The 17583-nt window shown below is 40.5% G+C and overlaps 1 protein-coding gene across 1 annotated transcript in view; it reads right to left on the bottom strand.

Annotated features, from left to right (window-relative positions):
- Positions 1–481: 481 nt before the first annotated feature.
- The window catches only part of LOC134539798 (WD repeat, SAM and U-box domain-containing protein 1-like), a 36060-nt gene continuing 18958 nt past the window's right edge, over positions 482–17583 (bottom strand). The window contains exons 12-17 of the mRNA XM_063382066.1: positions 17209–17423; positions 15681–15771; positions 13870–13964; positions 12356–12503; positions 9104–9259; positions 482–7629 (exon numbers count right to left, since the gene is read on the bottom strand). Coding sequence (XP_063238136.1) covers positions 7469–7629; positions 9104–9259; positions 12356–12503; positions 13870–13964; positions 15681–15771; positions 17209–17423 — 866 coding nt within the window. The 3' untranslated portion in view covers positions 482–7468. The remainder of the gene's footprint in view (positions 7630–9103; positions 9260–12355; positions 12504–13869; positions 13965–15680; positions 15772–17208; positions 17424–17583) is intronic.

Here is a 17583-nt window from a genome sequence, read left to right as displayed (position 1 = left end):
ATATAAATTGCTTGAAACCTCCCTGCCACCACCGTACGTTAAAAGCTGTAATGTCTGTGCATTGGTTAGCTGTGAAAGTTGAGGATGTGTTCCAGGTAGCTTGAATCAAGTAGTTTTCTGCGAGACTACATCAAAGTAGAAGAAAACAAGTTTAAGTATTAATGTCATGTCCATGCCCATAAAATTTAAAGGTCTGCATTAGTATAATTTGGAAATATAAAAACGTTGGTAACAGACATGACGTTTCGAAGGCAGAGTCTAGGAAGAGGGATGAGGAAGATCCAGAACAGTGGGCTGAATTAAACCAGAATAAAATAAAACTTGTCACATTTTTCCTTGACATTGCTTTAACTGTTATTTTAGGTTATCTGTGGACCCCTTGCCGGTCATTACCACAGATAATCTGGAGGCTACCTGTGGTGCCTGCAGGGCCAATAGATGACGTAGTAACAAGTGAATTTTCACCCACAGGAGTTAGCAGTTCAGAGTGAAAGTCTAGCTTTATTGCTTCATAAAGTTAACAGTAATTTACACAAATAAAAAGTATAAATCGTTAGAAAAATGAGTAATAACATGTATCTTAACAAACCTGAACAAACATGGTATAAATACTTCTAAAAAGTAAAATTAAAAATCATAATAAATGTATATCTCCCCCTGCCTATTCCCGAGAAACGTCAATCCACAAGTGTGGCTATGTCACGCTAGTAAAATGTCATGACAAAACTGGATTATTCTCGTACCATTTTAAGTTAGGTACTGTTTAAGAAACAAAGTGAAAATCATACACATCATTTTTCCATCATAGAAAAAAAAAAAAGACATAATGACAAAATACAAAACACAGAATTGCGTCACTTATCAACAAATAAATTATATTAATTACACATAAAGTGTCGAATACGGTTTTATTTAGCAGGTATGAATATTCATATATGTACCTATGTGGTTTTAACCATTAAGGAAAAAAAAAAGTTGCTTACTTTGAACAAATTAATTTTTTACTCCAGCTTTTTGACCTCTTGTACACAACATAAAAATTCTTACAAAAAATTATGACTTTTCTGTGTAAGAACAAATAACTCCTCAAAAATATTTGGCGGTCAATACTTTTATAAGACAGAATATCTGCAGTTTCAACTTTATTTTACCTAGTAATGAAGGTATGAGCTATCAACAAAATTTTTAACAATAATAAAGTCAAATTTAGTAATTATTTAGTTTAGAATTAAAGTAGTACATATAAAACATACATAACATAGGTATATAATGCCAATACATCACATAATATCCTTTATCCCTTCACACAAAAGTAAAATTTATATTTTCCATTAAATAGCAATAATAAAAGTTCTTGTTGAAATCTTGCATGCTGCTACATAGTGCAAAATCCATTGCTGCAATATATTATCATTAATTTATACAGTTTATACAGAAACAAAATTGCAATATCATTTTGAGGTTTATATTAGGCTATACAAACAGGCAATATAAATGTCACTGAAACTATTTTTTTTTTCTAATGATAAATATGTCTGTAAAAATGTGTCTACAACACACTAACATCTATTTTTCTATATGAATAACAACTGCATACATAATAAGTATTTATCAGATGAATTATTAAATACATTTTTAAGTTTGTTATTAATTTTAGGCCTCTGCCAACATTGACCAAAATTCATTACTTTATGTGATTCTTATTTAAGGTGATGGTTAGGATTTACAAAAAGACATCTGCTATAAAAATGTATACAAAAAAAGATATGTAAGACGAAAACTGTTACCAACCTCAAAAACAATTTTAATTGACAACACCCAACCCACAATGATGTGCAAAAATACTCTTACAGAAAATATCGTGATTCCACACAACAAATATTATCACAAACCAAATTTAGAATATCGTCACTTGGTATCACTGATGTGCTTTGGTGTAAGCTGTAAACATAAATGTCTTACGTCAATATATTTTTTTGTGATTATGTATCAGTATCACTAAAGATAAAAATACAGTTTTAAATTGGACAAACAAACCTATGAACCAGTAATAACTTATACACTTCACACATAATGCTACCATTTTTTAGTGTCTATTGTTTTTTTTTACAAATTCCTGAATGTGTTACTGCTAAGAATTATACATACATTTCACTAAAGCATAATTTCCAACACATGTTTTCTGCACAGAAACAATGGGGATTCTCGAGAAGTGAAGCTAAAGGAAGGGAAGATAAGATGTGGGGAGGAGGAATGGTAGTTAATGACCGAACTTCACGTACAACTGAATTCTTGGTGAGTGAAGCATTCACAAATTCAATCCGAATACTGACTCTCATTTAATAAATATTTCTAGACGAAAGGAAGGCTGTGATTGGCCCACAGCTGCAGCTAATAGGGAAACACTCCTCTCAGGCGAGAACAACTTGTAATAACCTCAGGATCGCTACCCTGATGATGGCGAATGCAATGTCGATCGAAACGTCGATGACACGGCTACAACCCAGAAGCCAAACTACTTTATTTTGACTCTCGTTTAAACTGCTTTACAGAAGAAACTGACACAGGAAAGCTAGAAGTTTACAGACTGGTCCAACAAAGACAAATTGCAGTTTATTCTGCCTGTAGCGTTTGTGCCAGTCCAAGCAACACTGGTCGAGTGGCTGTGTTGCGCAGAGTGCTTGGACGAGAAGTGAAGTTGGCGACGTATCACGGCTGGTTGCTCGGTCGTACGAAACATAATCAAGGGGCGTTACCTGAAATTTATATTGAGGGCAAGAAGGGGGGATATTTTGTCTACAAAAATTTTTCAGCAGCACTTAATGGTTGCTAGGTCAATATTTTTTTAACTTATGCAACCTAAAACTTGTTACCTATTTCAAGCGAAATATAGGAAAGCAGCAAAAATTACAATATAGTATTTGCAGTGTGAATACAAAAAGCAAAAAGCATAAAGCAACTATACTCCACTGCACCCCTTACTTATTTTTTTGTTTGTTTTTGGCATGAAAGCAATTCTGAACAAAGCTAGTGTCCTTATGTGCTGGAACAGACATGACATAACAGCAATGTGCCACGAGCTGCTAATGCCGCTGCTTCTCGTACAAACCAATCTTTCCATAAACTCAACCTCCAGCAGTTGGATGTGAGCTTCTTCGAATAACTTCCTACAACATCTCACAGGAATGTGTTAATGAGGCGAGGGCTATGCTTCAAAACAAGTCTTTTGTAATCTATACATTGAGCGCTGACACTGCGAACAGCTCAAGCAAAAATGTCTAAGAAAAGACAACTTCAAGCAATAACTGAATTTCTGGGCCTGACCCCCCCCCCCCCCCCTCAACCCCTAGTAAACAGACACAGAAGAACTAGTGTCTACATCAGTGCTGTATTTCTTACGTGCTAATAAGCTGAGACACGGAACACAGACTTCACTTGCATCCATGGAACTCTAGTGAAGACAGACCCTATTCGAGGACGACCCTTACGGTGAAAATGTTAATATTTTCATGCCCTAAATTAAAGGTGCAAACCATTCGCTGGAGCAACTCCTTTGCGGGTAAATACGGTTATGATTAGACCTTTTTCAGATCTTCTTATTTAATAAGCCTAAAATTTTAAGTCCCTTGAAAATTCATTAATGAAATCTTACAGTAATGTTACAGAGTGTATCTAAAATACAAGTAAAACCGTGGAACTGTGGGTACTTATGCAGAGTTGTCACATGAACGTAGATCCGAAAATGCTTCTGTTTATTATCATCACCGTGGACAAGTACGTACACGCTGGATCCGTCGCGCGGAACTCCGTACTGCGTAGAGGCCGTCCGTGAGGGATCTTACGCACGTTCAGCAACACAATGTGATGTAAATTTTATCGGGGCGTCATTAAGAAAGTCAGAAATTAATGTGATGCATCCTAAAAAAGCAGAAGCAAGCACTTTCCAAGAACGTCAAATGACTGATAGCATCATCCAGCCTTATGACATTGTTTTTGATGTTGACTAGATAGCAAGAACGCATGCATCATTCAGTTTCAAAAAATGTTGGTGCGCGATGATTTGTGAGGTAGAGGGGCAACATAAAGTCAAAATGTTTATGAGAGACAGGAACCCAAAAAAATTTTAATGCAGTCTGTATTTGGCATTGATAAAAATGATGGTATGTGTGCGTAAATATTGGTGGAGATTATGTAGGGATAAACCGTATACAGTGAAACCTCGTTAATATCATCCCGCTTATTACGAACGACTCGTTAATATTACCTATTACTATTTCCCCGTGAAATATGCCCTTTAAACACAATGAAGATTTGTTTGGTTAATACGAAATTCTCGTTATTATGTATAGCGAACAATAACAATTCCCTTCCATATAAACAAACAGTCATGTTTACCGTTTAATACGAACCAAAGATTACCACAAAGATACGGCCCCGCCTGAGTGTCCAAAGTGTGTTTTTAACTCTTATGTTTTCAAAATCACTCGTTCGTGTGTTCGATATGTTCAGAAATCACTCGCGTTTGTACAATATTCGATATATCGAACTTCACGTGGGATTGTATTTATGTTCGATTTTGTACTTCCTTTGTATACATGAATCTGTGCCGGACCAATAATATCAAAATATATATTACGCCTAACCCGTTTAATATTTGTGTACGTTGTAATGAAAGTTTAAGTGAATTATCTCGTGAGAATTTTATTACACTTTAGAATTTGTACGTACACACATAAAAATGGAGGCAAAACGTAAACGCAAGGAAATTGCATTGAAGACGAAAATTAAGATAATAAATTCAGTTCGTCAGGGTGAAAAAACGAAAACAGAACTTTCTGAAGAGTTTGGTATATCAAAATCAACCGTAAGTACAATTCTAAAACAAGCAGATAAAATAGAAGAAGCGGTCAGGAAAGGTAGTAATCAAACTAAGAAAAGGATGCGCGTCGGTAAACATTCCGAATTAGAGGCCAAACTGCTGGAGTGGTTTCATCAGATGCGCGCCGCCAGAGTTCCAATTTCCGGGCCTATTATCCAAGAAAAGGCTGATCAGCTGGCACTGCAACTCAGAATTGATGATTTCCATTGCAGCAACGGATGGCTTCAACGCTTCAAAGATAGGCATAATTTGGCCACAAAAACCATTTGTGGCGAATCTGCAGCTGTCGACCAAACAGCAACGAGTGACTGGCTTCAGTCAGTACAGACCATCGTAATTAAATTTGCACCACAAGATGTGTTTAATATGGATGAAACAGGGCTTTTTTACAATCTGTTGCCCAATAAAACTCTAACCGTAAAAGGTGAAAACTGCCATGGCGGTAAACACAGTAAAGTTCGTCTTACAGTTTTACTATGTTGTAATCATGATGGCAGTACTAAACTTCAACCCTTGGTTATTGGCAAGTCTGCCAAGCCAAGATGTTTCAAAGATCTTGCAGCAAAAAACCTGCCAGTAGATACGAGGCAAACAGTAAGGCTTGGGTCACCACAAAAATTTTCCAGTTGTGGTTGTTAAAATTGGACAGGAAAATGGCGACTCTAAATCGCAAAATTTTGTTATTGTTGGACAACTGTGCTGCACATACTGCTCATGGTATGAAGTTGGAAAACATTACCTTACTCTTCTTGCTACCAAATACAACAAGTGTGACACAACAACTTGACCAAGGTATAATACAGTGCTTCAAAAGAAACTACAGACAGCGCTTGGTGAAATACCTTATCAGGCAGTGTGAAAAAGGAAAGACTGAGCTTCCTAGATGGTCAGTTTTGGATGCTATCCGCAGTATAGCCATGTCGTGGGACAGCATCAGCCAAAAGACAATTGTGCATTGCTTTGCAAAAAGTGGTTTTGGCCAGCAAACTGTTGAAGAACCTGACTGTGATCAACCTTTAGAGGATTGGCAAGAGTTAAAAGAACATGTGCAAGTTGATAATGACTTCAATGAGTTTGTTCATATTGATGACAGTGTGTACACCAGTGCAAGATTAACTGCAGAAGATCTTGTTGGTTCACGAGGATTACAGGAAACACCAAGGGCTGACGCTGTACAGTCACTTTGTGAGGGTGGTACAAGTCAGGATAATGATGGTGATGACGACAATGGTGAGGTAGTGCATAAACTTCCAAGCAAAAGTGACACAATCAGTGCTTTGCGTACACTGAAAAATGTACTTGCTGCAAGTGATGTGCCAATTGACTTGATTGCAGGATTTGAGAAGATATGTTCTGCTGTAAATGATATTTACAGAGATAAGTGTGTCCAGAAAAAAATTAATGATTTTTTTAAACCTATGTAAATATATCTTGCATACTTTGCATAAGAATTGCTATACACTCAACAGCAATTAACTGTACGGTAAATGTTAATCATTTTTGTCAAAACTTTGGAAACAAATTAAATAAGAATACATACATACGTATATGTATACTAATTATCAGTCTGTTATAGTATATTTTATTAAAATTGCTTCTAAGTGTATTTTGTTAGTGTGCATGTCAATATCTGGCTTCTATTACAATAATAATATTCCACATTTTTAGTGCTCTGACATGTAGGAATTCAATATTTCTTATCGAGTTCTTATTCTACCTATTGGCTCAAGAACCTCATTAATATGAACCTCGTTATTACAAACTGAAATATTTTACTCCCCTTCAGGTATGTATTAATGAGGTTTCACTGTATACTCGTGTATAGCACGCCCTTTTTTCCCTCAAGTAAAGGAAAAAAATCAAGGATGCACGCTATACACCGAAAAAAAAAGTTGAAGGGGGGAGGTGGGGAGGAGGAGTGTTAGTCGTTAACTGCCGGGTGATGGGTGACCCCACACATACGCACAAGCAACAAGGCCTCTCTTTCACACACACACACACACACGTGCGGGCGCGAGGTGAGTCATCTAGTCCTCGGCGCAACGGTGACGGGAGTGGTGGTGTTTAGTCCTGTCAACTGTCAAGGTTACTTGATGGTCGTAGTCCCGTTCCTGCCTGCCTCCCTCCCTCCCTCCCTCCCGCTCTGTACCAGTTGTGACGATACAGCGCTTCATTATCTTCCGTCTACACAGCAGAGTTTAGCTTGCCCCCGTGTCGTTTCAGATGGTACAGTGTGCCACAAAAGTTTCGCTTTCAGGTGGAAGAGTATTTAATTTAAGTAGTTTCCTGACACATCACTACACATCAATTTAAATAATCATTTGTTTCATAAGTAATTACTTAACAGGTACCACAAAATGTTAGTAAAATTATTTTTTTGGGGCAAAAAATTATAATTTTTTTTTTGGTATTTGTTGCAAAAATCGTGGTGCGCGCTATACACGAGTAAATACGGTAATAGTAGTTTTGATGTGATTATCGTTGCAAGTTATTTTGTGACACTTGATGACTCTCCGCCGTAGTGCAGTCCTTTGAGGGTGCTAACGTACAGAGTACTTCACAACCAGCGGGAGACAGTGGGCGATGGCTTCACGGCTCGTCTTCGCCGTACAGGAACTGGCAGATGGCGGCGTGCAGGCGCACGTTCGCCGCGCAGGAGGTGTCCGTGAGCGTGGCGTTGGTCATCGGGCTGGAGAACTTGCCGCTCATGAACCACTCGTTGATGGCCGCCCGCTCGTACGTGAAGCCGTCTGGAACACGCGTCACGCGAGCTCCGACGTACACCCACACGTCTCTGGGGCGGGGCACACGGAGATACAGCTAGCAACGAGTTTCGAGGGGAGACTGGTTTACAGCAGGTAAATATAAACTGATTTACCGGGATAGTGGTTGAAATTAATTTGTGTTGGGTACTAATCTCAATAATTAACAAGCATGTGTTTCTGACGAATTCTTGACATGTTTTATTAATTTATATAGGTACTATTGACAAGTTTAATCTGTAGCAACGCAAACTCAGTATGCCCGATTTAACTGTGAGGGGTCATAGTTGTACTTAAAACTATTGTTCTTAAATAAAACAGTAATTTTCATCAACTAGATATATATGTGTTCAAAATTATGACAAAATTGATTAATTTTTAAACAAACAATTACCAAAAGTTTGCTACAAAATAACTTGTTTTATTCACCGAAAGTGACCATTTTTTATAATTAATAATTTGTAATAATCACGACTTTTGAGAGTAGAAATATATATATCACAGAGTGATTGTGTGTTTTAAAAATATAGAAACACCAGGAATGTAATAACGAGTAACTAATATGAGATGCAGGCTCCTCAAACTTCATGCTTAATAAATGACGTTCACTGAACTTTATATATTACGAGATTAAATTTTTGTGATTTAAGTCAAGTTTGGTTATAATTCTAAATAATTTCATTATGTCAGTTGCATTTTTGGTGTTATATGGTACACTGGCATGGCTTTCGGCGTTGTTTGATAGGGTTTCATCGCAATTCTCGACGCAATCTCGTCCCCGTGCGTCTCGCCAATCGGGTCCAGACGACAGGGACCGAGGCGGGGCGTTAAGGCCCGTCTACAATAGTCCGAACCTGTGAGTGGTCCGTGTCCTTATCCGAATATGAGTGACATTAGTCACATTGTCTCACCGAAAACTGCCCCGTCCACAATTGCGATGTCCGATGTCCGAATGTATTGATTTCTAAAGTTGCTACCAGAGAGCAGTCAATGTGGCAAACAAAATGTTTTTGTTTTTTGTTTTGATGCTTTGTAGTTTGAGATTGAACTTTTGAAAGTTGTGGGAGTTCAATTTTATATATTTATTCAGTAAGGCAAAGTGGCAAATGTAAATGCTAAAAAATGAACTCATATTACAGCAATCGAACAGCACTAATTTAAATGTCGTCTTGCTCTTCTTCAATTACAACGCCTTCCATTTCCTTCCATATCAAAAACACACACCACGTTTTCAAACGGGAACCGGAAATTCAAATATCGTGAGTGTGTTCTGTTCTTTTTCTGTGTCCGAAGTACACAGATTGGGACAAATGTTCAAATTGACAAATGTCTTCGGACCAGGTAGGTTCGGACCTTCGCCCACTTGACGCATGGCATGACGTCAGAGGGTCACATGGACCAATCAGCAACGAGTGTCCTTCGGACACAGTTTAGGACATTGCTATTGTAGACGGGCCTTTACCGGAGCAGGTGACAGGGTCCCTCATGAGCTCGTGCGTGATGGGGCACAGGAACTCGTGGGGCAGAGCGACGTCAGCCGGCAGCTCCAGGACGTCTGCGTCGCCCTTCTTCAGCCAGAACAGGTGCAGGCTCAGCTTGCGCTGCACGTCTGCGTCGCCTGCGGGCAACCAGCATCCCTCCAGTGTTACCACACTGACACCCAGGGGCGCAGCAACTAAATTTCCAAAGGGGGGGCAATATACCTTTTTATAAAGAATCATCGATCCCCCCCTATTGAAACGGGGGGTCCGGAGGTCCTCCCCCGGGAAAATTTGTATTTCAAGGTGGTAAATGGTGCTATTTTAGCAGTTTTATTATCTAAAAATTGATTACACCGCACTTTCTTTGCCCCCATTTGCCCCCACTTCAAGCTTTCAGACGGGGGGCAAAATACCCTTGCCCCCCCTCCCCCCCCCCCCTGTTTTTGCGCCCCTGCTGATACCACCCGGCTTGTTATTGTTTCCTAACTATAACTATGAAAATATTCAATATTTTTTTTAAAATTTACTTCTTGTTCAATTTTATGAGACCATAAATTAGTGGTCTGACAGTATTATTACAGTTATAGTCTTTCAGATGAGAAAACTACGAATGTCAGTGTAAGTGTAACATTTCATTACCAGTTCAAGAAAATAGCTATGTAGTACATCAAATCAAAATTAAACTTAACGTTTCATTATTTTTTAAATAAATAAATAAATAAATAAATAAAAATCCTATGTCTGTTAGCATACCATATTCAAACAAATGAGCAAATCATTGAATACATGCAGGAGTCTTCGCAGTAAACCAGCCTACAGAGCCTACAGGACGATTGAACACCAGTTTTTGCACAGTAAACGGGCCTTCTCTGAATCAATTATTATTTACATGTGTTTCCTTACAGGTCATTAATTTAAAATTATGCTTAAAACTGTTAATTTGTAGTTTTTTTTTAATAACTACTTTCATGAAAGGACATAAAAAAAATTCTCATAGTTTTAACAGTTATTTTGATAAATATTTGTTTTTATATGTTTTTGGAAAGAACAAGTCAGAAATAGTAAATGTTTTAAGAATTTAAACTTAAATTTTTTTTAAAAAGATGCTTCTGGTTAAGTCACGTTTCAGTTGGAATGCTTTTCAGATAGTTAGATGACCCAAGTTCTCAAATATTTCAGGATTAGGTATATTCAGTGGGTGTAGAGAAAGCAGTGTACTTATTACTCAATGTCACTGCTGACTGCCTACTTCCATTGGACAAAAACAATAACTGATAGTGATTATCAAGCATTGTATTGCGAATTAAAAATTACAAAAAAATCCTATTTTACACTCCCATATAAGTACAGTAGAATCCCGCCGATGCGAGCCCCCTCTGATGCGTCCATTCCGTTTATACGACCGTTTTTTGAGAAACCGTGAAAAATATGAGCAGATAAAGTCGAAAATTTGAGTAAAATCGGCCGAAAAACAAGTCTGTTACACTTTGTTGGGCGCTGTGTGTACACGTTTATCTTGGCGAGCGCTGTACTGTAAGCAGGCAGGCATACAAAAGACGGCTAAAAATAGATACCACCCCTCTAGACTGTCATGCTACCCAATACCGGTAAACTGCGCGCATCACCTGATAGCATCTACGCGCACGTCTATTGCCATCCCGGTCCCAGTCCCGTTTGACGATTGTGACTGGTTTTTCAATTTACACGGACTCGTGGATTAGTGAAAATGAGTATAAAGCGAGCCAGTTTGTCGCTAATGAAAAATTATGAGATTATCCAGCAAGTGGATAAGAAAACAATTTCCAAGACGAAGATAGCACAGAAATATGGCATTCCGAAGTCTACTCTCTTCACGATTCTTAAAAAGAGAGCAGAAATTATAAATGCAGTACAGAAGGAAGGCAGCAATTTGCAATTGAAAAATTTGAGGGGCGCGACGTATTAGGTACTTCAAGTGTGCGTGAGAGATAAGATAAAGAAAGTGAAGAGGGCGAGACCTGCAGTAAGCGGAAGTGCAAGTTCAAGGTCGACATTTACCGTCACACTCTCGCTAGCTAACGATGCTGCTGGTCGCCAGCCTCGCACACGCTCGCGCGCCGCCGCCAGACAGTGGCGACTGGCGAGTAGATGCGTGCGCAGCCAGCAGTTCCGCTCTCCTTCCCCTCATTTACCCGTTCACACGTGTTTTTCTCTTTTTTTTACGCTGTGAAGGGACTTGGAAAAGATAATTGCTTGAGCTGTCAAAATAAACATCGCTGACGGCAAGGACGGGAGTGCATCCTGTCGGTCTGTCGCTGTGATTATCTACTCCAAAAACATGTCACAGCATTTCTGGATAGCATTGTTCTTATATCTTTCGTTTATAGCCGAATGTTTTCTACCTGATCCACACAAGTTCCTTCGCCACGTTTTGAACGAAAATAACAACCAGCCTGCTAGCATAGCCGAACTCGCGTGACGCAAATTCACTTTATAATTGGGGGGAGGGAGGGGGGGTAAAATTGGCCCGAATTCTCTATTGCGACCATTCCGTTTATAAGTCCGTTTTTCTGGAAACCGTGAGGGGTCGCATCAGCGGGATTCTACTGTAAATCAAACCTTACTATCATCACTAAATCAAAAAAAAACTGTAAAAGTGTTTTATTAAAATTTCTTTTTTATCAATTAGAAGATTCGATGTCAATTATTTTTTACGACAGTTCACACAATTGTAAGGTTGATACTGACATGCACGTCATCCTTATAAAAAATAATTCCGGATAAAACTAAATACGCATATTTGATTAGGTAAACGCACATTCAAATTGGTGCACACTTTATATCCAGCCTGTTGAAAAATAGTTAATTTTGGAACCCCGTAGTCCCCCCAACCACTTTATTGAATGCATGCAATCTGGTGCTTTCTAGTATCACATAGTACATATTCAGATTGAATTTTAGCTTAAAGGTATTGACTGGTATTAGGAAATGTTTGTAAATTCATGTAATCCTAATAAGTGATAAAAAAAAAAAACTACTAATTTCAGTTAAGCACTGTTTTTCCCAATAAAATTTACGATATTTGTTGATTGATATGACATGCAGAATCTTTTCGGCTGGCCAGTACCGCTTGGGTGGCAGTGTTCATCTCTGATGCCACCTCGTAGTGTGTCAAGAAAAGGGCAAAAGAGGAAGGGCAGGGGTGTATTTGTGTGACGTGACGTCGCCCTGCCGCGGCGTGGCATGGGACGCACCAGCGTCCAGCAGGGCGGCGACCTCGGACGGGGGCAGGGCGAGGAGCCGGTGGCCCGTCAGGTTGGCGCCCCTGACCCGGCCGGCCAGCTCGGGCAGGTCCAGCTCCGCCAGCCACTGGCTCACGTCCTCCGCGCTCCACTGCAACAGCTGAGCGTCGCTGCGGTCAGCCAGCGCTCAGCCTCGCATTCAGGCGTCAACAAACACCCTCACAGGCCAACTTCAACACCTTCTCACACCATCATCTTGCAACTTTTTGAAGTGAAACTTCTTTACAGAGAGTGACGAAAGTTGGAGATAACAAAAAAAACTGTAATCAATACCCCCAATTTAACTGTGAGGGGTCATAGTTGTACTTAAAACTATTGTTCTTAAATAAAACAGTAATTTTCATCAACTAGATATATCTGTTCAAAATTATGACTAAAAATGATATATTTTTAAACTAAACAATTTTTTTTTTTTACCAAAATTTTGCAACAAAATAACTTTATTCACAGAAAGTGACCATTTTTATAATAAATAATTTGTAATAATCACAACTTTTCTTGCCAGAAACACAGATAGCAGCAGCTGCGCGGGGTAAGACAGACATTGAAAACTAGAAAAGAATAAGTTTCAAAACTGGTTCTCGGCAAATAAAACATGGCACGAAAATAGACTTGGGCATACAACAAGACTAAGAATTAAATAAAGGTATTAATAGACTTTGCAAAGCAAAAATTTGTTAAAAGCTGCTGTAGTTACATTAGCTCCGGATGGATGTTTGTATGAATGTATCTTTTCTTGTATTGTGGGATGTTGGTTGTGGTGTTGGATTGGACTAATTCACTGCTGTGGCCGGTTTCCATGGAGTGTTCTGCTTCGGCTGATCGTAGGTTTTTTTTGTTTATAATCAAAAATATGTTCTTTAACCCTAGCGGTGATCGGCCTGCCAGTTTGTCTTACATACACAAGAACCAAAGAAGGAGCGTATGCCTAGCAAAGCCTTCATTCCTTATATCAAAGGACTTTCACACCAAGTAGCCAAAATGCTCAGAAAGCTTGAACTACACACAATTCTCAAACCTATAAACATAATTGAGGGTCCCTAACATTTGTGAACGATAAAACTCCAGCCGAAAATCTAGCTGGTGTGTACAGGATCCGAGTTCATACGGCATAGTGTACAAAGAACCAGGAACGTATTAAGAATTATTTAAGTGTTCAGCATAATGTACTTGTAGTATAGGATTATGCCGCTAGGGGGCTGTTGTAGGACCTCTCCTGAGACAGTCTGCCAGGTGGCGCCATCCGAAAACGATGAGTGTGGCAGTTCTGCTTTTGTCTCTTCAGTGCACTCGTGACACAAAAAAAAAAAATGGAAGATTCTCACGAGCAATGTGCGGCTGTGAAGTTTTGTTTTTACTCTGCAAGAACGCAAGGACCCATACGTGGGTAGATACTGCAGTCGGTCGGCAGCAGACATACGGGGTGCTGGTGGACGGGTCACCCAGAGCAAGCGAGCGCAGCACACCTTCTTGCTGCGGCCGCGGAGACGACCCGCGGCCTGGCTCTGGAACACCAGCTGCTGCGGCAGCTCCCACAGGATGATGCTCTTGTCCATGGAGCCTGCAACACGCACGTGTCTGTCCATGCCCGTGCGGCCAACAACACGACACCACCCACACTCACCAGCTCCGAGTGACCCTGCTGAGCAACACCCGACACCACCCACACTCACCAGCCCCGAGTGACTGTAGCTCTTGTCACTAGGCCTGTGCGAGTATGTATAATAGTTCCAATCAAATACCAATACGATACGCAAATTACTCTTGAACACGATTACTGAGTTCGAGTAGTATGAATGAGAATTGGAATCCCATTAACAAATTTTTTTTTTCCACATCACGTAACATAATGTTACAAGCGCACTGGGAAATAATGCCGCGACCCGTGCCAGTACCTGAGCGGCCTTTCCAGCGGTAGTCTGGCCCAGAGGCCCCGCACGGCAACCGACGTTCGTTGAGGATTAGGGCGGTCTGGCCTCCATCCCCCCACCCTGTCATCTATCCCTTAGTGACTTGGGAATTCCGTGGGCTTACGGGGGATCGATGCGACTCCCGGCACATTTTTGGATGCTTCGGACGTGACGTCACGTCACAACCATTCCAGACCATTCCATAAAAATGGCCAACTGGTATAAAAGCGGCGACGCCGGCCTCCGCCGCTGTGGAGTTCCAAAAGTGTTTGAGTGGAGTGAAGTGCAAGTTCAGTGAAGAGAGCGAGCGGCCGAGCGGCCGAGCAACGGGACCGTGCGTGTGTGACAGAGTGGGGCGAGGCTGTGTGTGTGGAGTGGGGCGAGGCTGTGTGTGTGGACCGGTGCGAGGTAAGGGGCGAACCACTGCTGAGCCTAGTGATTTGTGTGCAGACAATAATCGTGGTGATTCAATTGAAATATAAATATGAGTAACAAATAAAACTGTATTAAATTAATTGGGCTAACCTTACGAACCCGTTTCCCCCTCTCTAACAATATTCATAAGGAAATAAACAGGTAGATATGTAGTGTAGTGGTTCTGGGAAATTAGACAAGTAATAGTAAAATGGTTGTTTAAATATTTAATCATTTAAGGAAAAAATTTCTGTTTACGCAGCTAAGCTAACCTAATCAACTTTTCACTTCAGTTTTAATTCATCTTATTTTTTTTTTGGATCAAGCTACTCTACATGTTGATCCAGAATTTTTTTTTAACAACAAAGTACAGTAAAACCTAATCCATTTCATGAAAAAAAAGGGAAATTTTTTTTGAAAATATCCTATTTGAGAAATGTGATTAAATGAGCTGATATTTACATATTAAAAACCTATTTATTCGCGCATTCCTGTTGTTAATGGTAACAAGGCAATCAGTGTTTTAGTTCATAGATATTACAAACAGGGGCGTAACCAGGGGGGGGGGGGGGAGAGTTGGTTTAGGGGTTAAGATCCCCCCCCCCCCCTCTAGCGCCAAATCTTTAATTAATTTCTTATTCATCACTCAAACAAATTTCATATTAAATTAATAAAACTTTATCATTACAATATTTAAATTTAAGTACCGAAAACTACTAAAATAGCACTAATTTACACCTTAAAATTCAAATTTTCCCGGGACCCGGACCCCTCGCTTTAATACGGGGGGTGGGGGCATGCTTCTTAACACCCCCCATACACAAATCCTGGCTACGCCACTGATTACAAACACATTTTTCTGCTAAAATCCTCTGGAACCCAGACCCATTATTTACGTTATACTTTGTGTTTGAGAGGCGACGTCCGAGAGAGAGGGAGACGGAGAGACTCACCCGTGGCCAGCAAGGAGGAGTCCCCGGAGAAGGCACAGGCTGTCACGAGGCTGTCGTGTCCCTCCAGCACGTGAACACACTCGCCCGTGTACTGCACACAAGCACACACCATCACAAACACTCCCCACCTTGCACGTTCCGCACACAGCCGGAGCTCAGCTTCACCGCCGAGTCAGTGCATGCTTGCACAAATTAGTCGTGCGACACACGTTTTCATTTACCATGTGATGCTAAAAATATACAAAAAAAAAAATCTAAAACAGCCATTAAAAAATCACATTTAGTAACCATCTCTTCTCTTTCTACACAACTTATTCTAATTTTCTCTACCCTTTCCTTTAATCCTTATCTATAATTTGCTCTTTTATTATTCTTTTCTTGAAATTTACTTCACTCCCCATTTTGCCTTCTCTCTCCTTTTCCTTTTATCTTTCTGATTTTCAATCTTATCCTCTCTCACACATTCTCGTTTGTCTTTACCTTTCCCTTCCCATACGTACACCAGTAGTCGAGCGGTCGATTTATAACCTGCCACGAACACGATCCGAGATTCATTCTCGGCGGGGTCCAATCTTACAGCAGCAGCCGGTGGGTTTTCTCAAGGGGCTCCCATTTTGTCACCTACACCTGCTCATTCTGGCACTAATCCTATTCAATAGGCATATATATATTTAAACATTTGTCTTCTTGATATAAACCCAGAGGGGTATGCAAGAAGTAATTTCTTTTACTAATTTAATTCCGATTAACGTTTTTAGCCACTACATTCTCTTGATTATTTTATTTTTATTTGGTTTAAGGGCATATTCTTCCATATATATTTTTATATTTATTCATATAGATTATTACTATAATTATATGTGATTAAATGTGAATATATATATATATATATATTTCAGCAACATATATTCGCTTACGTAATTTTCCATTAATCAAATCCATTTTAATGCCGGTCCGCATGTAATCCATTCTAAGCAGTACATTCTGGCCGTGTTGTCTTGTACTAACCAGACGTCAGTGAGATCTTTGAATATATATACTGTATAGAAGTCGCCAGCCCAGGTTAAAATTTCTAATACGGTTTTGAGGTAGTTGGTTAATTCACCGCCGCAATCGCCACCATCTCTAGGGCATCAACTAGTGGTGGTCCCTAGCGAACAAGTGTCGAACTCTTCAAACACCCCTTCCCCACCCTCCTCCCGTCGAACGACCTCGAGCTGCAGTGAATGATCGGCGGCGGCGGCAGGGCGGAGGGGGGAAAGGGTGCGCGGGGGAATGACAACGGGTGAGGCAGTGCTGCGCTCTAACGTGCAAATAACAACCTAAGATGATACAGGGCGTTTACGGCAGCGCCCTGCAGCGGCAAAGTTCCCAAGCTGCTGCTCATCGTACGCTCGTGAAAAAACGTAGAGTAAATCCTATGGACTCGCGACTTCTACACAGTATATATATTCAAAGGTGAGACGCTCAGCAGTAATTATTCTCTCCTCCACTGACTCTCTACAGACACGTGCAGAGGGCCACCCACCGTGTTCCAGAGGCGGGCGGTCTTGTCGGTGGCGGTGGAGGCCAGCAGCTCGCCCGTGACGGCCGAGAAGCGCACGCACATCACGCTGCCGCCGTGCCCGAGCAGGGAGCGCCAGGGCACGCACTCCACCGCCGTCACGCGCCACAGCTTCACCAGCGAGTCGTTGCCGCACGTCGCCAGCAGGTAGCGGTACCGCCGGTCCCTCAGCCCGGCGCCTGCGCGCCAGCGTCCACTCAGTTACAACCAACCTGACTACACTTCGAAAATACACACAAACAACAGTTACGGTAAATAACATCAGTATCATAAATAACGTAGTTCTGCTTAATACCATTTTATGAATGTGAATAACTTTTTTTAATTCTTTATAACTTC

This window comes from Bacillus rossius, chromosome 16 (genome assembly GCF_032445375.1).
Source record: "Bacillus rossius redtenbacheri isolate Brsri chromosome 16, Brsri_v3, whole genome shotgun sequence".
Classification (NCBI taxonomy): domain Eukaryota; kingdom Metazoa; phylum Arthropoda; class Insecta; order Phasmatodea; family Bacillidae; genus Bacillus; species Bacillus rossius.
The sequence above is the reverse complement of the archived record's forward strand: the minus strand, read 5'-3'. Positions and strand labels throughout refer to the sequence as shown.